Source organism: Nothoprocta perdicaria, unplaced genomic scaffold (assembly GCF_003342845.1).
Source record: "Nothoprocta perdicaria isolate Ctin4 unplaced genomic scaffold, notPer1 scaffold_166, whole genome shotgun sequence".
In the NCBI taxonomy this organism is placed as follows: Eukaryota; Metazoa; Chordata; class Aves; order Tinamiformes; family Tinamidae; genus Nothoprocta; species Nothoprocta perdicaria.
Window position 1 is genome coordinate 479,984 of NW_020454827.1, and position 21,903 is coordinate 501,886.

The window sequence follows — 21,903 nt, forward strand, 5'->3', positions numbered from 1 at the left end:
GGAAATTAGTGACTGGACTCACAAATTACTCACTCCGAGGTCACCAGAAGACCAACGTTTACAGCAAACTCTCCATCAGGCATAGAAGAAGAGTTTTGGCACCGAGGGCAATTTTCTTGAGTAGTTTAGTAAAATGACTAAAAGGTTTCCCAACAGATTAAGTTGCTAGTCATTTCTCATGCCGCTTTGACAGCTTAAAAAAAAAAAAAAAAAGAGTCTTGGCCACAAGAAGTCTCATTACACGAATGGCAAAATCAAATGTGCCAGCATAAATAAGATTCAAAGCATGGACTTCTTCCTTAACTCTATGTCAATCTGGACATGCCTTAACTATTGAGGATGTCAAATGTAATTACTGCATCATGAAGAAAAAACAGGAAAAATAAACATCCAAAGTTAGCCCTACACAGAGCTGCTGTCCTAGTTTACCCAATCTCTCTCCATCACTATGCAACTATGAAGGGAAATATAATGGTCTTAATTTTAAAATGAAGCATCAACACAAGTGTTTAAAATAGCACAGAAGTCAATTTGTTCAAAGCTGAAAAACATCAGTTTTTAATCTCAGAAGAGTGTATTAGGAAACCCAGGTACTCGGGAGAGTTAAGGCTGAATCAGCAATCTTGAGGAGCTCCCYAGGGCCTGTAATACCAGCCACAAAAACCATATGGGAGGGTTTCCCCGAGGCTTATTTAAACAGGCTCTGCAATTTATCATGAAATAGGATTTGGCCATTTTCAAGTTTGGCRATTTGTTTAGGTTTTGGGTCCCTCTCCTCCATTTGCTTAGGTTTTGGGTCCTTCCTCTCCATTAAGGGGAGGTTGTTACTAGCTCTTTATAAAAAGAAATCCCAAACTTTTTGGAATAACATTTTTTAGTGTCACTTTATATTAATGGGAAGTTAGCTGGTGATATGCCAGAGMCACCACGGCCTTTTTCTGACAGCACAAGGAGCCTTCCTAAAGACCCAGGTAGCACATGCAGCCAATTTCAAGCAGTGTATATAGCTGTGATACCCTCCTTATTCTTGCTGGAACTTCTGGCCACAAACACGATACAGTGGCAATRTGCTTCAACTGAATGAGAAGAGGTGCAGATGAAAATAAAACTAAACTAACCATGATATTCTCTTATTACCTAGGAGTTCATTGAGAAACACTTCAGATGGGGCACAAGAAGTCAATAGTATTTTTACATTAAGGACAAAGAAGTCAAGAAACAGCACAAAGTAAGGTAGGGGATGTAGAGGCTTAAGAACAGGAAGGATAGAAAAATAGGAGACCCTTATTTAGAAAATGCTTATGTTAAAGTTTCAGAAATAAAAGATGTTTACAAATCTGAGATGCAACCAGTGGTTGGCACAGAACACTCGCTTCAAAAGTGCTCGAAATCTTCTCATTCCCAAAGACTATATTAAGCTTCCCACCTCATGTTCCTCCCAGTAGGTAGGCCGGACAATTCCAGCTACATTATTCACTTCTAATAGGTTATATCTGTAACTTGCCAGAATACATCATGAAACAATTAATTTCCTCTAAACCAAAGGTTTATACCTAAGGTAAGAGTAGAGCAACTGCCCTTTTGGAGCTAGTTTAACTTGACAACTCCCAGTCATCAAAAACTGCATCATTCCTCTACCAACACCATTTTGGAAAGGATTGAGTTTAGGAAACAAAGGCCTAAGTCACTTGGGACTTGAGTTTTCACCCAGGAAAAGAGAAAAAAAAGAATTTCTCTCTGGCAGTAATTAAAAATGTAGCTGCTACTCATAAACTGGGCGAGGAGCTGCCCCTTGCTAAGGTCAAAACTCACGTCGAAGTTGTTCAGAGCATAGGCCAGCTCTCCCCCACCACCCTGCTGCTGAGMGGCCTCGTCGGAGGCTGCGGCCTGCGCCGCGTTGGAGATGCCCGTGACCGCCTGCTGCAGCTGCTTGTAGATGAGGTCCCTGTTGGCCTTGTAGGCGGCCACGTCGGGGTGCTGCAGACAGGCCTGCGAGGCCGTGTAGAGAATGGGGACGTTCTTCTGCAGGATCCCTCGGGCCGCTGCCATTTGGTCGCGGTGACCTACGTCTTTCAGCTCCTGAGGAAAAAAAAAAAGGCAGGCGAAAAAAAAAAAAAAAAAAGCACATGAGGCCCTGGCCTGTATTTGGTCTCCCTACGTTATCTCCCCATACCTGCAGTAAAGGAGAGGCTCTTGCTTAGTAGCATCAAACCCGACTTAACCTGGAACCACATCACTACTCTTAAGGACTCAACTGATTTCAGAACCCAGCAGCTCAGAGATTTTAAAAATAATGAAATCCAAGTTTACTTCAGGTCTACAGAGCTTCAAAGGATCCCGTGTTCTCCAAACATTTTAGGTAACTTAAAGGCCAAGCTGATTTTCAACTATCAAATGAACAACTTCACTAAGTACAAGAGGCTTCCTCTGGAGACAACTGGGTTCAGGAAATCAAGGSACACACGCGACAAGTGGCACAGGATCAATCCAAGTTGTCACTGTCTCCTGTAAAACATTGAAGAGGCCTAAGATGCCTTTAAGATGCCTAGATATAAGATGCCTAGATATTCCTCCACTCATTTAGCTGGAGTGGGAGGAAGSCAATCACTAACAACCACTGGCATATTAGACTAGTGGTTCTAYTTCATAAGTGATTAATTCAATTAATTTGAGCAACTGGCACAGAGATATTTAGTTAGAAACCCACATACTGCTTCCATATAGAAGCAGTTCAGCAGAGGGAATTACCAGTAGTTTAAAAGCACTTATTGCACTGCCAACGCAACATTACAGCCATCAGATCTTGGGTACTTCACCAAGTGGCAGCCTTCTTAAAATTGCACCCTGCTCATTTTCAAAAATGAATCCGTTCAAAAAACAACAAGCAAAAAACAACTCAGCAGTTGCAATCTATACAGATCAGCAGAACAAAAGGAAGAGGGGAAAAAAATGAACTGCAGCTCTACCAAAATTACGCTATTTCAGATAAATCAGACTGCCCACACCTGTGCTTTTTGTTCAAAACTTACCTACATAGGAGTGAGTCACAACGGTGGCGCTGAACAAAACAAATTTCATGCGCAGTTTGAGATTAACCACYGGCTACCCAAACACAGCCCAGGCATCCACCAGGGAGGATGCCAAACCCTTGGCAAAAGGGCRTTTCTGTGCAGGCCTAACCTGCCGCGCTGCATCGGAGCTCGCCAAAACGCCGACAATATCATCACGAGCAGGAACTGTGCACTGTACAGCATCTCTGCATTTTGCTATATGTATGTTCTGCATAGCACTTGTGTATGAACCAGGCTGGTACTTACTCATGTCTCATTCTTTGCCTGCACCAAGAGCATACCAAAGTCTGAACCATGAGTTCTGAGATGCCCTAATGCAATTCTATGGAAGCAGCATCCCGTTAAGGCAGTAAAGCCATGTTGTTTAGTTTTATCATTTAAGTGTGCTGTATAAAATATAGCTGAATATAATCACAGAATATATCTGAAACAGCATACTATAGTTGAGCAGATTTTCTGCTTTTAGGGCGAGGTTAGTTCAACTCCTAAACACTGTCAAGTGCAACAGGACACACTCAGCAAAATGTTATTAGCAGCAATTGAACCTCAAAACAAGCAACAAGGAGTCCTAGCATGATTATCTTGAAAAATAACAACAACAACAACAAAAATATATAAAGAATAGAGAGCTGCCATAATGATACCTGCTGTCTTTTGGCTGCCATGATATTGAGTTTGTCGACTTCTGGTTTGAGGGCTTTGTACTGTATACCCAAATCCTGCTCCGTGCCAGCATTCCTTAATTTCAAGATACCTTCTTCCACCTAAAAGAGTACACAATCAYATATATTTTTTTCCAAGTAATCCAGTCTACACAGACTTAGAATAGACCTTGTAAAAGGCAGAAGCCACCTTCCCCTCTTCCCTTTTAATTTTTTCTTTTTGAAAAGATACTCTTCAAAGGTTGGTGGTACTTAAGGCTTCATTACTACTTGGCACTCACCAGCTACCATGGGCAGCCAGTTAGAGCTGTTTGAAAGGGAACAGCAGAGCCCAGAACCCTCACAGAGCTGCAGAGATGGCCACAGAGTGGGAGAGGAGGATCCCTCAAACCTCCATGCTGAGCGGGCCCAGCACACAGTGTCATTTCAGTGCCAGTTCCATATTAATCACTCATCCTCCTCTCCACAAAAGCTCCTCCAAATATTCCCCATCCCCTTTCCTTTAATTAAACACAGCTACTCATTTCTGCCCACCAGCTGTAAGCAAGCACTGATGAGCAATCCCAACTCCTCCTTGCAGCAAGCAGGTAACGCCTGCAGCTTGCACAGAGGACTGAACCTCAACGTGCTGCGAGGAGCTCAGAACAAAGCGYAGCGCTGCCCAAAGCACCGACAGCCGCAGCACAAACGCTGCCCAGTGGCCACGCCGGCCAGGAGCGCCCTGCTCTGCAAAGCAGGACGCGAAGGCCCCTGGAGAGCGGCACACATGGTTCCCCTCTCAACTCACCACTTTGAGCTGGACGAGCAGCTTGTAGACATCGGCCATGTCGGCTAGGATGAGCAGGCGGGTGACGGCGGAGAGCAGCGCGCGGGCGGCGCGCACCATGTTGCCGCGCTTCACCGACGAGCAGGGGTCGTCAGCGAACTCCCCCGAGGCGCTCTTCATCAGGTCACCTGTGTGGGACGAAGCGGGGGCACGTTCAGCACGCAGCGCCGCTCGCCCTGGCTCCCCAGGGCAGCCGGCCAGGCCGAGCCTCGAAGCACCTTGGCCTAAGCACCAAGAAGCTTCTCTCCATGCTGCATAACACCACGACATGTTCAGCAGCTGAGGGGAACCMTTGCCTGAGGCCAGAGTCAAGGAATGGGCAGCTGAAAGTGCAACAGACATAACGACAAGGGCCACAAATTCACCTGAGAATGAAACACCTCCGAACAACGACCTGGAGAGATTTCCAACTGCCTCCCTCAGAGATGGAGGGCTACAAAAAGCCCAGCTACGTAAGGTGTCACGCAGCACGCTGCATCCACGGTGATGCATGGCTGGCTAAGATACGTCAACGTCTTCTGGTTTGCGGATCAGCACCGAGGAGGAGGAGGGAATGTGACTGTCACACAGCACCAACAYGGCTGTGAGAAGCAGGGGCCACGTTATGGGCCAAGTCCACCCAGAAAGGGACGCGTTTCCCTTTCTGAACAGGATTTTACCTTCACAGCAGCAAGTCTGGGAATCCAGTTTACTGTTCAATGACTTCCATAAACTCCAGAAGCATTTGGTGAATAGAAAGCATCTAGTTTAGGAAACACTAGGTACTCAAGGCCAGAGATTGTGGGCAAGCGAAGGTGACTAGAAAGCATATCGTTTACACGCTATTTCAAGCTCAGGAGCTGCTAACCAAGATAGTTAAAAAAAAACAAAAAAAAAACCCCAACCCTTATTTCCATCTCAAGCTGCAACAAGCCATTCCGAAACAAAGCACTACTCCTTTTTTATTTTAATGAGAGCCTTTAAAAGATTCAGCAAGTTTCAGACAGCTTGTCAGTGCTAAAAGGTAGCCCGCTTYTCATAGCTAACAGAAGATTCAATTTCAAGTTCTTGCATATATATATATTTCTGCAAATTAAAGAAAACTGATTTTTAGAGTTCTTTTACAAAGCAAAAGCAACATGATACGGTTGTCCAAACTGGGTTTGAAGGTAGCAAGGGCAATAGGGGACTCTGCCCCAGCTCAGGGATACAGCTGCTGCATTTGGGGCAYGTGTTAGGAGACAGGATTGGCTCCAGCATAACCTTTTCCAACGTGACCCGGAGCTAACCAAGTTCTTTAGCCGGCAGAGCCTCAAGAGTTACAGTGCAAAAGGGTCAGACCATGACTCAGGTTATGTATCTTCACATGAACAACCCAGGCTTCCAGTACAACCTTTGATGGTCCCTAGATACTGCATGAGTAAAGAAAATAGAACAGTCAAGAAAAGAAGAGACAAGAGCAGCCATACTATGAGCCTGCCAATAAAATACTAAGGGTTCAATTAAATCTAATGGAACAAAGCCCATCTCGGAAATGCTAAGATTTTAGTCCATCAAAAGAAAACTACTGCCCCTCCAGGCTCCTCCTTGCTGTGCSCACGGGGTCTGGCAGCAGCTGCTATTAACACTCCTCCGCACCACATAAATGATGACCAGGACAAAAGAGGTTCTCTCTACACGACCCCCTTACTAGCAGGGTGTAGAGGAGTCACCCCCGGGACAGCCCAYGGGCATTCAGGACACACAGGCCCAGATGCCTTTTTTTCCCAAGGTGCAAATTTGTGCCCGTGTATCCATCACCTCCTGCCCATTAGCACCTGCCAGCCAAAAGCCCACGTACAGCCTGCTTCACTGGAGCTGCTGGAAACGCAGAGCGCCTCGAGCGTGCCAGTGCTTGCACATGCTTCCTCAGCGTTTTGGAGAGTTGTTTTTATTGATCTGACAAATATTTGGGCAGGCAYCAAGGGCGCTTGTTTTGGTTGCCTTGCCCAGCAGTGCTCCCAGTCAGTGAGGCTGCATTTCACCATTCCCTGGCCCCTAGGGAGGAGGAGAACTGGATACAGGAGGAGAACAGAGACAGAAGATACCTGTCCTTGCYAAGCTCACCTGTAGGAATGTTTCTTCTCGATCCCGGGCTTTGCTGCCAGTCCCAATGCCAAGCACAGGGCTAAGACACCAGCTTGRTTCCAAAACACTTCCCAGCAGTGTYGGGAGAGCTAAATGTTCCATGGCACAACCAAGCTCCAATATCTTGTCCTCCCTGGTGTCCCAGCCAGCCCGCCTGGCGGTGGCTCCTCAGCATCGAGCTGGGGGTGCTCTCTGCCCCTTCACCTGTGCCACTGCCACCAAGCTGAACAACTCAGACCCARTATCGACCCTGGGGAACTCCACCAGCTACCGACCTCCAACTAGACCGTGTGTCACCAGTCACAGCCCTCCGAGCTCTGCCATTCAACCAAACACCTTTTTAGTTTTCTCTGACGACCTAGGTTATCTGCTGTCCTACCCACCTTCATAATCTTTGTCTGCATTCACTCATCTCCTCAGCACAGCAGCCAAACCTCTTGCTGCTCCCAGCAGAGGCACTATGAACTCGATTTCCCTGCCTTCTGCTGCACACAGTGTGCCGGCCATCCCAAATCCTCCTGCTGCTCCACAGCCACATGGATGCTGCCCATCCAACACCGTCCTCCAGCTCGCCAAGGCGTCCAGAATTTCCTCTCCACTTTTGCTCCCAGTTGCAAAATGCAGCTGGTCGTGCTGTCACCAGTGCTGCAGAACATCCTGCATCCAAGATCCATGGTTGATCAAGCCATTAAGCCTTTGTATCCTTGAAACCAAATGGGAACCGAGACACTCGCACTGAAGCTTTTCCACCAGCCTTCCTTCCCTGCCAGCTTCTCACCGTCAGGAGACRCAGCGGTGTGTGCAGCTAGGGACAGCAGGAGGACCTGCACAGTCCAGAGGACCAAGCCCGGCTCCCCCCTCACTAGTTCCACCAAGGGCCACAGGAAGATACTCACAGTTCATCCCAGCGCCGAGAAGCAACCAGGCATCAGGAATTACAAGCCTTGAAGTCAACAGGGCCTTTGGTGGTGGTGGTTGCTGTTGTTGTTAATTTAAGCCCGCTCAGCCCCTTATGTCAATGTTTCTCTGGTCTGTCAACCAGGCTATTCCAGAATTTAGACCCATTTTCAACTAATACTTGAGCACTGTGCAATTTCGGCTACAAACAAGTAATTAATGCTAATGAGCTTTCCTTTTTTTTTTTTTTTTTTTTTTTTTCTGCAGCAACTACCATTAATACCAGTTGACTGGGTTTCACTGAAGCATGGAAAAGGCTCGTGAGGGGAAGAGGGATAAATGATTTATGAGCAACATTTACTGGTTCAAATTTTTCAGCGAGGCGGCTCCATAGGCTTTCCTTACAGGTCCTCTCCAAGCAAGTATCAAGGAAAATGATAAAACTCAGCACTAGATGTGGGGGATGGAGTGTGGATGATGGGATCAAAATCCCTGCATTCTGTTTGTTGCTATTTCTATTTAGCCTTTGCAAACCACCTAGCTCAGTAAGGGATACACAGTTCTTCCTCCTACAGCGCTGTTTTAAATACATCCACATTTTGAAGAAGTTATTGACAAATATTTGAGAAGTGTTTACATAACATTTGTAGGCAAGGGAAAAGAAAGTTTACCTTTTAGCTTAAATCGAGCTGTCAATGTTCCTTTAAGCACCTGTCCTTCTCTCTCTTTGAATCTTCTCTTGGGACAGCTGATTTCCTAGCAGGTCCCCTTGGCTAAGAGGTGTTGACACCAAACCCACCACGACAAAAACCTCCACAAGAGAGGAGCACGAGTCCTAAGAAATAACAGCTAAGGGGCATGAGGGTAGTTCTAGTTGTCCCCAAACTTCTGATTTCAAAAGCCATCAAACACACGGGTCCTACCTTGCTTGCGGACATCTTCCACCGCCGCCACCAGCTCCTCCTTGAGGAACTGACTCTCTTTGGCGATTTTGTCTCCTTTCTCCAGGAAATTCTCTGTTGCTTGTTCAACTGAAGCAGCCAGAACATGGGCCTTTTTAGAGCGCCCTCTTTTTTTATTGGAGGGGCCCTTGTTGCTAGTATTCACCAATGTTGTAACCTAGAGGCATAGTTGAAGTTCAAAAATAAATAATAAAACAAATTAGAAGTTTGTCAGCGAGCTGGACCACGCACACGTGTTTTTTCCAGACAGCACATTTGCAATGTCAGGGCTATTGCCAGTTGCAGAGACAAGAAATGCTTTAAAGTCATGACAAACAACTCATGGATATTTTTATGTCTCTTTAAACACGACTCTGCTTCTTGATTCATTAGATAAGCCTTATAAATTCAGCTAAACCGCTCAGAGATTTTTCTTTGCRGCAGCAGACCTGAAAAGTTGATGGTAAAAATTGAGACATGTTTGTGTTCTGATAAACTGCAACCTCAGTAACAGGGCAGAGCTATTTAGCACCGCTATAAAAAGAGCAATGCCAGCTTGGGATAAGCAGCCTGCTCTGCACTTTGGGCACAGGAGGTACAAAACAGGCCTGATGGGATGATTATCTACCAAAATTTAACAAGACAGCTTCTTTTCAGGCCAAAACAGGGAGTAAAGCAGCCAATGCACTAAATGCCAAGCAAAGCACTTCCCGGAGCCCAGTATTTCCATAAAAGAACCAAGCCTGAGCTCTCACAATCCTCCTGCAAGCAGTGAATATGTACAGCTTGCTTTGGGTTTAATCTGAAGCCCTGTTAGTAACAGTCACCACGGGCCAGGTGACCATCAGTTATCCTGTTGGTTCAGGACACCGGATTCACTCATCTCATCAGTGGATTCATTCTCTTCAATCCAACCAAAAAATCCCCACATGCTTCTCCGCTTCCCTTTTTAAGTGGAGGACACTGCATACAAAGCTACTTGAGAGGCACATTAAATCACACCACTGAAAAAACGACTGCTCTGGGAAGCCCAAGAACTGCTGACATAAAGGTCCTCCGAGCGGAATCCATCTTCTCRGCAGGCAGATTCGGAGCAGGAAAGGCCCCAGCGGGGAATATCGCTGCCTTTTAGCGGGGAGCACCTGCGCCTGGCAGGCCCAGTTCATCACACTCGTGCACTCCTGGTAAGGGAGCCACATCAAGGCAATTCATCCAGTCTCTGATGTTGCCAGTCACCTCATTCACAAAATTCAGGACTGCTGTCACACGCGCTTGTGCGACTTGAGGGACAAGCGGCAACCCCTAAACGTCGAGCACAATCTCCTGAGAAGGAGTTTGCTCGCTTGAATTTGCCAGTTGGAGACTTACCTTAAGAAAAGAAGTGTCCAGCCAATAACTGGCTTCAAAGTTGTGTAAAGAGACATTTGAGCGCTCAGCTGTGGGGTAGCTGGAGGGGAAAAGCTAGCCAGGTGTTTCAGAGGCCCAATCTGTGGCCTGGCAATCAAGGGGCTGTTAGAGCAGGACTTGGTCATTTCCAGCTCACATTTGGCAGGGATGGGCTGTTGCAGACAACCTGCATGTGAAAGTGTTGCTTTATTGCCTCCCGATTAACGCAACAATGTATTAGAYGTCACCAAAGGGAGCCCTGTTTATGTTTAGCCCTCCGCTAGGTGATCTCAAAGTAAACTTATGAGACGGTGCTTGCTATGAGAATGGCTCCACCGCAAGGGCTTTTGTCACYAAAACCCTAAACATTCCTGAAAGTTACAGTTTCTAAGTGACACAAATAGCTTTTGAAAGAGAAGACAAGTGAGAAGAACATTCTTTAAGATACAGGTTCCATTCTTTAAGATACAGGTGTGTGAGAAACAACCTACCAGCAAGGAAACATTAGTTCTTTCATCCACTCTGCATAAGGAAAATAGTGTGTCTTACGAGGAGCTGAGAGCACATGCTGTCTAGAGATGCTTTCAATAACACAGTTAAATAAAAAGATGTGCAAAAATGGCTTTTATACACACTTGTCACCCCTACTTTTGTAGCTTTTCTTTTTCCTTGCAGAGTTTAAGCTCTGAAAGGTCTTTAATTGAAATTACCCAAGCAGGTATTAACCCTTGTGTGCGTGTATGAAATCTTTACCTGGGTAACGAGAGGCTCAAGCAGCCTTTCCACAGCCAGCGTTCTTATCTCCAGGCTCTTGGGGTCCCATTTGAAGTTAACGTTGCCTACAGTAACAGCAGTCATTTCTAGACGAAGAATAGAAGAAGAGAGATATTATTAATAATATATTTTAATATAACTTTGTAATAAYGTATTACTTAATATAACTTTGTTTCAAGGAACTCTATTGGGCTTTGCAGGGGGGAATCCAAAGGAGGTCCCAAAGTAGGAGACACCTCCTCTCTTCACCCTGGTTCCCAGCATGGGGAAGGGACCTCACGGGTGACATGGGCACTTTGGCCACCAAGTGCAGAGGGTCCCAACTCTCCCAGGCTCCTGCTGCCCACAGGTTGGGCTGGATGAGCAGGAAGGGAACACCTGAACATCAAAACACAGGGAAAACCACTCGTTTTGTCCAAGGGGACTTGGCTGCCCCATCAGCTGTGCGCTGGGTACCGGGTCAAACATGGAGCTGGGGTCTAGCCCGAGTAACACAAACTACCAGGTTAACCCGATTCGCTTTTTGGAAGTAAAAAGGTGCAGAATAAGGTAGTGTAAGCCTCAAAGCCAGAATACTAAGCCGGTTCATTTTCAAGGACTTACATATCTATTACRCTCTCCCTTAACATTTACACAGGAGCAAAAAGCAGATTTGCATGAAGAGATCTCTTAGAAGCTGTCACGGAGCCTTTCCTCCTCATTACAGCTTGCTATTAAAACCCCCGTAGAACAGCAAAAACGATTACGGGAAAGGCTTAGCAAAATTACTAAAATAGGTCTGATTTTGAAGCCAATCGTCTGCAAAAAGATTAAAGAATTAACTAAGACAGATCTTTAGATTAACACCGTGACACTGAATAGCGTGACAAAGAAATAGGCAAATGATCAGAATCCTAATTTCAGGAGCAAACAAAAACAAACAGGATTTTAAGTACGGAAAGKCTACAGAACCAGTTTGCACTACTTCACATTTAATACACCGCAGTTTTTCCTGCTAAGGGCTGTCCTRTAAAGTCAAGATTGGGCTGGACGCTGGTTTTCTGAGCAGCAGGGTACAGGTCACCGGGGCTGGTGACCCACGATGCTCACAACACACACTCACAACGGACCATTTTATACCCGCCCRACTCAAACGGGGGCCCCAGCAGCGACGTGGCTCCCTCCTTCCCCTTAGGAAGGCAAAATAAGGGCTCGTGGGCACATGACAAGCTTGAGGGCAGCCTATGTTAGAGCTCCACATCACCTGGCTTTAATCACCAGCCCCTTCACAGAATCGTTATGGGTGCAAAAGACCTTCAAGGTCATCAAGTCCAACCGTAAACCCTGTCCCCTTGTGCCTCACACACACGTTTCTTGGACTCGCCACTTCCCTGGGCAGCCTCTTCCAAAGCTTCCCCTCTCTTTCCATGTACAACTTTTCCTAGTGTCTAACCTGAAGCTCCCCAGCGCAATTTGAGACCACTTCCTCTTGTCCCGAGACCGTCTCCCCCTGTCCACGCTTTGCTCCAGGGAGCTCTAGGGCCCGCCAGTTATTCCTATGAACTAACCCAGATGTTTCTGCCCATCCTGATGGGTCTGTCCCCTCTCCAGTGAGCTTGTGCAAAGGTCCCGAATGCACCAACCAGCCAGGGGAGCACGAAGAGCCACAGAGGGGGGAGCAGGGGAGTTTTTCTCCCCTAAACCCCCTCAACTCGCACACGCATTTGTAAGTGGTACCTGGTTTTGATATCCTCTGCAATCACTTGATTGAATACACCAAGTGGGATATGTAAGCAACTCAACCAGTGACTTGTTAATACGATCYTCACAAATCCTCTAACCTAGCTGAAAGTATCATTTTGGACTACATTGTGCCAAAAGTACCAAATTAAATGGCCAAAAGCCCATTTCACCTTGCAAAGTTTACCTTGAAAAATGTGCTTTTATAGCTAATATTGTTTGGCAGCAACAGTTTGGATATCATCTGAACACAGAATTAAATACGTGGGGTTTTTTTTGACCACATGCTTGCAGAGAATATCAAAGCCAGGTACCACTTACAAATGCACGGGGGAGCYTAGGCGGGGAAAAGGGCCCAGGGCCACCCTAAGGCCAGGCCACTTCCTCAAGCCAGGGGAGCTCTGACACTTGTCTTGCTCTTAGGACTGCTCAGGTTTTAACTTCACCGCATCCAGACGGGAACGTGGAGCAAGCCGGGTCAGAGGATTTTGCAGCAATGATCAGTTGTTCTCTCTTTGAGATCACGTAACCATCCCCCAAAAGCTTCCTGCACTGGAAGGTTTAATCGGGAGCGCTGACATTCTCCATAAGGCTGCCATCGTGGTGGCTTCAAGGGCTAGGACAATCCCGCAGCGACAGAAACAGATTTTCCACGCCACAGAACCACAGGAGCAGCACACGCTGCCGCACATGCAGTATATATATTTATATATATCTACATATCTCCATTTTTGCATGGTGGATGAGATCCCATCTGGCTTGTGGTGCCACCACAGATACTCCTGCTGGCAGAGGAACAAACGGCGAGAGCAGATGGGTGCCAAGGTGGCACCAAAGGCATCCAAGGGAAAATGCTGGGTAAAGTTTAACTTTTCACCAATGTTGTAGCCTTGAGTGCACCAGGACGTGTAGCATGAAGGGATGCTGCTGCCAGGAGTAGGTCATCCCAGTGCTCGGGATGGTGCTGCCTGCTCTAGCAGGCGTTTTTCCCACATAATGGAGTTCTATCTTGTTGGGTTCCAGTGGGTTTGCAAAAACACAAAATGCCCAGGGAAGAATCCGAGCTGAAGTCATTCCCAAAGTTCCCTTTTGCTTCCAGAAGCTTCASAGCTTCCAGCCAACTAGCAGCTCTGTAAGCCAAGAAAACCTGCTCTTCCAGGACAACCTTCTGCCTTCCACAACAAACCAGGGACCCATCAACACCTCAGGATTAACAACAAGTTCCCATTACACTTGAAACCCATTTCAGAGAGCTGCAGTCCCACTCCTCCTTCCCCTGCCAAAAACCTGCCTCAGGCTGTCACCAGCACTGCCASTCACCTGATGGGAAACTCCAAGGGCCTCTAAAGCCTGAAAACACACAAAAAACGCACCTGAAGGCACCGTTYGGGGCTGGGATTGGGATGGAGCCAGCAGCTCCCGAGCCACTGCTGTGGGATTTGTGCTTCCCTCCCAAACACACAGCATGTCTCGGATGCCCTCAAAGCACCCCACAAGCAGCATGCAAGTAACTTCAGACTATGTCATGGATGCAGCCGGATGCTTTCCTTACAGACATGTCCTGAGGAGTTCTCAGGCCCAGAAGGAGCCGTAWGCTCAGCCCTGAGCTCTACACGTCACACAAGCTGCAGCAGCACGCGCTGCTGTGCCCGGACCTGCCCTCCCAGCTCCCAGCCCACGGGCGCCCTGCGGCGACGCTGCTCAACCAGGCTGGAAGTTCAACCTGTTCCTGGGACAGGAAGTTCAACCTGTTCCGCAGCGGCCGATCCCGGTCTCCTGGGCTGGGGCCAACGGGTTTCGGCTGCGTGTGGGGGAAGAGTCAAACTGACCGTCTCCTGTGCTACAACTCGAGCCCAGCACCTCATGCTGCCGACAGCAAACTACGATTTTTCCCCTTTATCACCATCTTTAATGGCTTTGCAGCCTATTTTTCCCTCATAATATTTCTTTAAATAGCCACAGTTATTTTGCATTAAAATTCTGCCCTGKGACATGCCCCCAGATTGTCTTTTGATATTATGCAACCAGTGTATCCCGTACTCCATCCTCTAACGCACGAGTGTGGCATACAGTGAAATCCACAGCCAGACGATTCAGCTTCACCTCCAGGCAGAAGACGAAGCACAGGCAGCTCCTCCCGAGAAGGCTGCACGGCCTTCCCAACCTCAGCACCCAGCCCATCCGATGGCCAGCGGGGACACTGAATCCCGTGGAAGGACGGGAACAGACAGAGCATGAAGGCCAGACATTTAACATAGCAAGTATGGACCCTCCAAGTATTGTGGTCTGATGCTGGTTCAGGTTCAGGGGGTTGCTCAAAGTCTCCTGAGAGTCCAAGACTAAAAGTACTCAGGTACAGCAGAAAGAACCAGTTCATGCTTCGCTCCTTCCCTTCCCAGCGCCCAAATTAATTTGTTAGCCATGCTCCACAATTAAAGAAACACGCGATGGTTGAATGGCTGCTTGTCAAGGATGTCTGGCATAAACGATGCTTTTCCGGTAGGATTTAAAGCAGTTTTGACTTCATGCCAAGTCTGCACAGCTAAAAACAGATAGTCATCCTTCATTCAACACAACTTTCAATCTTTAATTCCTTCTGCTCAACTACCAAATTTCTTCTCCAACATAAATGCATTTCAGTTTCTTTAGTGCAGAAGATTCACAATCTTAAACGTGACCACAAATGACAGACAAGGCATTGACCATATTCCTTAATATCTAAAATATTGAACCTGTGTGCCTTTAATTCTGCTGAATAACGTTTACACAGGCTGTAGTAACCAGCCAAACTAAGAAAAGAGAAGTCAGGCCCAACACGCACGTTTCTCATCAGCGTCTATGCTGGAACGAGTATCACTGARATCCAACACTCACAATCTGCTCTCACATCATCCTGATACTCTGGTGTAGAGCCAAGTAACTCCCTTGTCACTCCACAGGACAGTATATTCTGTAAGGATGCAATGCAAAACATATAAAAAAGAAAAACATTTTAAGCAGCTTTTTCAAGACTTTGTTTCACCCCGGGCAGGGCTGGCAGCAACAGGCGTGCGCTTTGGGCGACCGCAGCCGTGTCAAAACAACCAGGATCTGACCTCACACAAACCACATTTTCATTCCCATGTTGCTAAGTCGCTGTGTCGTATCCGTCACCTTCTTTAACCGATCACATCTCCTACACCTAGGYCCTCAATGAGGATCTCAAAACACAAGTACCCAGCACTGGAGCTCCTTGAGTCGCCAGGCATATTTTGAAGAATGAGAGAGAGGAGACTTCAATCAGAGGTTTGATAAAAGATAATTGGCTGAAACAAAGATGAAACGGTCAGCGTGTGTTAGCAGAGGTTAAATAGAACATTCTCTCTCAGCAGAGTATCAATTAAAGACAATATAACAAGAAAAAAAGATTCACTCATATTAAAAGAGTGAAAAAATAAAACAGCTGGTTCCTTCCAACTGCATTAGCTACTAGAAGTATATTCGGTGAAACAAAAAGAGGAGAATTTGTGAGGTTTGAGGATTCTTCCAAGTAAAACATTTCTGATCTTATTATAAAATGTTATTTTGAGGTCTTTCTCCAGCCCTTTATTTGCACTCTGGAACAGCCTGACAGCCTCACCTAAAAGCCAAGGCCAGAATTTCACTTCATTCAAACAACAGCCTTCAGCAGCTTCTCAAAGGGAAGCAACAGAAGTGTCGCATATGAGAAAACTTGGACCATCTGCATGCCCCGACCCAGCTCCCCCAACACATGCTGCTAGCAAAGGAGAAAAGCACAAGAAGAAACCCCGGGAAGAAGAGTCAACAGGGATGCACAGCACAAGAGGTGGTTGGGATGAGTTAAACGTCCTTTAAGATGAGCGAGGCCAGGTGTTTTAGCCTTCCCCTGCTCACAAGCCACCACAAAGCCAAGGACACAAGGGGACAGGTCGAGCAGAGCTCTGTGGTTTCTCCAGAAAAGCCAACTAAGAAGCTCCAGAAATAAAGGTGCGGGGAGCTTTGGGATGTGCAGTTATCTGCAAAACCCGAACCACCGCTGCAGAACCAGCTGCGAGAAACACTGCCTTAAAACACAGAGGTGTGAATGAAATAGCTGGTGTTAAAAACCAAAGGGAAAAAGCAAGCCCTCCACGCACACAGGGAGGGGATGGRAAGGTTTGAGGGAGGAGTTGGTGCTTAGCTGTTCCTACCAGAAAGAAAAAGGGGAAAAGAGGATTTTCACGATGGTAACTGAACCACATACTGAGCAGAAACTAAGTTACACCAGCTCGATCACACATCCATGGGCACCTCCTACAGCTCCCTTCACTTCAGCCCAAGGGCAGGAATCGGATAGTGATAAAGAAAGAGGAGAAGCCAAAATTTCCTGTTTAACTGGCTTTACACTGTGCTCTCACTCTCCAGTCCTGAGCAGGGCCACCTTCCACTGGTCAAGTGGAATACAGAAATATATTATATAGGAATACAGACCGCTCAGGGCTGTATCAGGCCCCTAACACCCTGCTCAGTGTAACCAAATCATCCTGACCATTTCTTACAAGCTAAAAAAAAAATAGTTGAACAAACTTGGCACATGAGTAATGATGCTTATAGCCCGGGAATGAATTTAGCACTTGCTTTTTAGGTCTTCAACTCTGTACAAAGAATCTGTCTTGCTCTGCTTTGCCACTAATTAGTATATTTCTTTCTTGCATTCCTTTTTTTTTTTTTTTTCTTTTTTTTTTTTCTCCCTAAGCCCACTTTGAAGAAAAAGTTGCCCTTCGTGCTTATCAGGTCAAAGTGAGAACATTTTGATTAAAGATCTCGGCAGCAGCAGAAGGGCCACGCTGGAAGGGCTCACAAACAGGGGTTATGCCCATCCTCCTAAAAGCTTCCTTCACATCTCTGCTTTCAGGGCGTATTGTTTAACCTTAGCTACAAAGTGTGGTTTTGGATGTAGCAGCAGTGGCCTGTAATTAAATGCATCTTCTAAGAAGGACTAAACAGCTGGAACCACAAAGCTRCACTTTGTGTAGGGACTTAAACCATTCCAGGGCTTTTCATGCATCCGCTCTGGATCCTTATTCTTCAGGCACTGACAAAATATGTCACGTTATTCATTTGCAGTTTGTGCAAAGCTCTTCCATTCAGATTTACCAACCTGACGGAGCTGCACAGAGCCCGTGATTACGGCAACGGGCTGCGAAAAGCAGAGCTGGAAACCCTGGCTGGCGGGTTCGTCGGGGAGCGCTGCGGGCGAGGARTGCTGCTTGCCTGTCCTTTCCCTAGGTTTTGCTCCAGACATTCGGCACTCCTTGCTGCTCCTGCTGSTTTCCCTGGTGGAGGTGGGTTTATACATCCCCACCCGCCGAGGTAGAGGGCCAGGGAGGTGGGAAAAATACAGGGAAAGATAGAGACAAGCGCCTCCAAGGAACAATGACTTGACAAGGGAGGGTGTACAGATAAAAAATGCTAAGCAGGGAACCAGTCGCGTTGGTTAGATGGGGGCACCCAACAGCACTCACGTCCCTTGSTGAACACCACTCTGCGTGCGGGAAGCGGGACCAGCGGCGGGTGCCACCGGGGCCTCTCCCATCGCGCGCCCTCCTTCCTCAGATCAGACAAGGGCTGGAGTCATAAAAAGGTGATGGGAGAAGCACAGACCAAAGCTCCCCACGAGGGCCGTGCAGACAGGATACCAGGTCAGATGGACCTTGTAGAAGCTGAAGCAGATCACAGCCAGGCCATCCCTCCCTATTCCAGTTGGCTGCTCCGATTTCTCATCCCATAAATAGGTAAATGGTTTAGTTTCGAGACATTGGGATTCACAAACACCTGGGCATCAGGTACAGGTTGAACTGGAGCCTTAATATACAATTTACCCTTTGATGTAAAATAATACAGCACTTTCCACGCACATCCTTGCCCAGATCACAAAAATACTGTTTTGTGAATTGACCGTAATCCCCTGCAGCTCTTCAACATTGAGCAATCAGACTCCAGATTTAAGTCACATTTGTGCATAGTGAAAACACTGGGTTTTTTTGCACATTTACATTACAGTAACACACTAGCAATTCTGCCTTCTTCTGTTCCACACCACCTTTTCTGAACTCGATTATTCAAGTCAATAAAAATACTTAATTTTCTACGCTTTAGCTGAAGACCTCAAGAGCACTTTACGAAAATTAACCCCGACCCGCTCCGTGTCATGCGGGTTAAACACCATTTTGCAGCCCATTCTTTTTTACACGGAAAAAATTAAACTGATTCTTCGGTTACATCAAGTTATTATTGCTAATGTATCCCTYGTACAGGCCCTTTATTTAAATGGATGTTTTCAGCTGAGTCTGTATGCTTCAGGGAAAGACATGGGAAGAACCACCCTAGATCTACATGGACACCTTCCATAAAAGGTATCCAGAATGAAAAAGTGAATGAAAGTCCCTCCAACCACAAGCAGGGAGCTCTGTCTTCTTAACAGRAAAAGAGCACGTTTGGCTTTTCCAAGCGCCCTGCATCTTGTGCTGAGCACCAGCAAGGAGAGAAGCTCARCACGGTCTGCACTGTTCATTCATCACCTGCATTGGGGTCTCCTCCTTATTTACACATTCCTCATTTCCTTCTGTTAGCCTGCAGGAAAAAAAAAAGGAAAACACAAACTGATACTGTGGACTATCAGCTATCCATGGGCCCTTTAATCTCCTATCTTTAAAATAGCTTTTGGAGGCTACTCCAGCATCAAGGGTGCATCAAGAGCCCCAAAGCATCTTTTATCTTAACTTACACTAACCTATCATTTGCTCCTTCATCCCAGCTCTACACTGACCAGAAACCCTTCCTGAAGTATATAGCAGGATACACAGATCTGYTCCATAACAGGACACGGACACTTTGGAAAGATGATTTTTTTTTTTTCTCTTTTAAGAGGGGAGCAGGGAGTAGGGCACAGAGCTCAACTTGCATCTTACACTATCAATGGTGAAGTTCCCCCTGCCACATTGCTCCTTGCTCCCTCGTTTATTTACTCCAGGCCCCTCAACGCTCCCGCAGAGCTCGAGCCAAATTCATCCACGCTGTAATTACAACGTACAGCCCATGCTCTTCTCTATTCTCAGTCATTTAATGCATAACAACAGACTTGCTGAGATTCTTTTGGCAGCCCGCTTGGTTTTGTGTTCTCAGATACCACTGCACTCTCTACCTTGRTGATTGTTACCTTTTCAAATTAAAATTAAGGTCAGATATAGCTAAACGTCAGTATTTATAAATAGAAGAAGTCTTTCAAAGAGATACATATGASCTTAAATGATTAAACAAGCAGTTGKCTTATAAAAATTTGAAAAGTTACAACAGAAGCAAGGGAATATCAGCAGATTCAGAGAGAACTTCCCTTTGCACAACCATCTACACAGGTAGTTCTGACCTGTGTGTTTAATAATTCCTATCACTTTATAAAGCGTGGAAAAGGGGTTATCCCTGTAGTTTCACCAGAGCTATTTATTATGAGCATAAAAGAACAGCCCRTCTGTGACTAACTAATAAAAATAAGTAATCTGCTTTTAGAGAACAGGTAGCTGGCACTTTAAATAGGAGGTACCATGAATCATATTTACGTATCACATTTGCTCATAGGAGACTCTCTCCCAGGCCAAAGCAGGCAGGAAAACAAAGTTAACGCCCATTCCTCCCCYACGGGCAGATAAGGCTCAGTTATTCCGGGCGAGAGACCCGCATTCCTGCCCGGATACATTCACCTCAATAGGGTAAAATATATTTGCGGTGAGGTCAGTTTTCCCGAGCTGCTTTGTGGTGCAGGAAGTCGTTCGCCATCGCTCCTCAGTTTAGTTCCTCCAAAAGATAAATTGGTCGACAATTCTGCGGGGAGGTTTTATTTTAAGTTTCCCACGCTGGATCAAAACACTTTGAAGGCGTAATTATCAAACAGCTGCACTCGCTCTGCCGCTGCAGCCCTGTTAAACCAACGCACGAGCTATAAACGCACCGAGTGCAGCTATTCCAGGTTAGCTATAAAACTAAATCAGGGTGCGTTCCCAGAGCAGTAAAGAACCCAAACTCTCAAGGTTATACACATTAAACCTCTGCAGAGGAAGAATTAAGCAACTCCCAGTAAGGCACCACAGCAGAAACCAACAACAGGTATTTATCATTAYGTTGGATGACTTTGCCTTACTTGGCCTTGGTAGGATATTGTCCTTAAAGCAGGAGTCGGGCCTTTTCTAGTCATTCTGCTTCATTTAGTGCCCACAAAGCTGAGAGACAACGGTAAAACAGAAGCTGAYGCAGCCCAGCAAGTCCTTCAACTCGGAATATCCTGCCACGGACCTCCTCAATCCGCACTCAACAGCTGTAAAGGGCAGATGGGCTTCACGGCTAAGTGCTGTTGTGAGCTTAACTAATTTCCCTCCTAAGAGAGGGCACCCAATAGCAACAGGAGATTCAACTCCCACACAGGGCAAAGCCCTACCGTAGGTTATTTCCTGCTCCAAAACTCCCACCAAGGTGGGCTCTTCAAAGACCCATCTCAGAGTCCTGCAGCTGCAGAGGGAGGTACCTATGAAGCTGAACCACTCATGTCACTCAGCTGCCACATCTCGCGGTTTCCTCATTCTGAGCAACAGGAACCCTCCAAACGCACCGCGTATCGACGCCCGCCGYCACGCGCGCTTGGAGGCCGCCTCAAAGGCCGGCGCTCCGTGGAGCCCGAAGCTTTAACCGGAGGTGAACGTTCGCTCTGGTGTTTAAAGCCACCAGCTTGGCTGTCGTGTTTCTACACTCTACCCACCGCACTCCCCGCAGTCACCTTGGGTAACCCTTTAATCTCCCGCGTGGACACCTATTATTAGAGCAAGCTCAAAACCCCCAGTTTTGTTTACTACGGAAGGTCACAGCAAGGCATTTCTGAAACAAAACCAGAGCCTTCACCTGCTTCTCCTAAGAAGCGCCTTCAAAGACACTTCCCTTCTGTTGCCAGGGCTGTTTGGCACGGGGTAAAACACAGCAAGGGAGCCAAGCTGAGGCGAGGCTCTGCCGAGCAAGCAGGCCGGGCACGGCAGGGAGGCCGGGAGGCCTCTCCCTGACCCCCTCGYGGGGCCGGGGCAAGACAAGGGCCCGACAAGGCGCCTGGCACCTCGAGGGCCACGACCGCACCGCCGGGGCGGCCCAAGGCGGCCCTTCGCCCGGCAAGCGGTGGCACCAGCGGATGGGGCAGAGCTTCCAGCCCCGCACCAACGTGCCCTGCAAGCTCCCGAACTCAAAGGTTTCACAGCCCTGTGGAAGGGACAGGCAWGGAAAACATGCCAGGAAAACACGGCAAGAGGCACAGGCCAGGTCAGGGCTGGGGCCAGCGCTGCCGCCACTGCCGCTCGGGGCCGAAAAGTGACAAAAAAAACTTCCCTGCGGAGAGGGGCGGCAGCGGGGGGGGCTGTGAACAAAGCGCGAGGGACCCGGGGCGCCCCGGGCGCCGGCGGAGGCTCCGCGTCGCGGGCTGAAGGCGAGGCAGGGCCCGGCCCCGCTCCGCA

At 47.3% G+C, this 21,903-nt stretch overlaps 1 protein-coding gene across 1 annotated transcript in view; it reads right to left on the reverse strand.

Moving 5' to 3' along the window:
* Nucleotides 1-21,903, reverse strand: part of CTNNA1 (catenin alpha 1) — a 90,959-nt gene that overhangs the window by 68,709 nt on the left and 347 nt on the right. Inside the window, exons 2-6 of the mRNA XM_026035767.1 lie at nt 10,643-10,749; nt 8,486-8,681; nt 4,521-4,687; nt 3,716-3,835; nt 1,813-2,079 (exon numbers count right to left, since the gene is read on the reverse strand). Of these exons, the coding sequence (XP_025891552.1) occupies nt 1,813-2,079; nt 3,716-3,835; nt 4,521-4,687; nt 8,486-8,681; nt 10,643-10,747 (855 nt within the window). The 5' untranslated portion in view covers nt 10,748-10,749. The remainder of the gene's footprint in view (nt 1-1,812; nt 2,080-3,715; nt 3,836-4,520; nt 4,688-8,485; nt 8,682-10,642; nt 10,750-21,903) is intronic.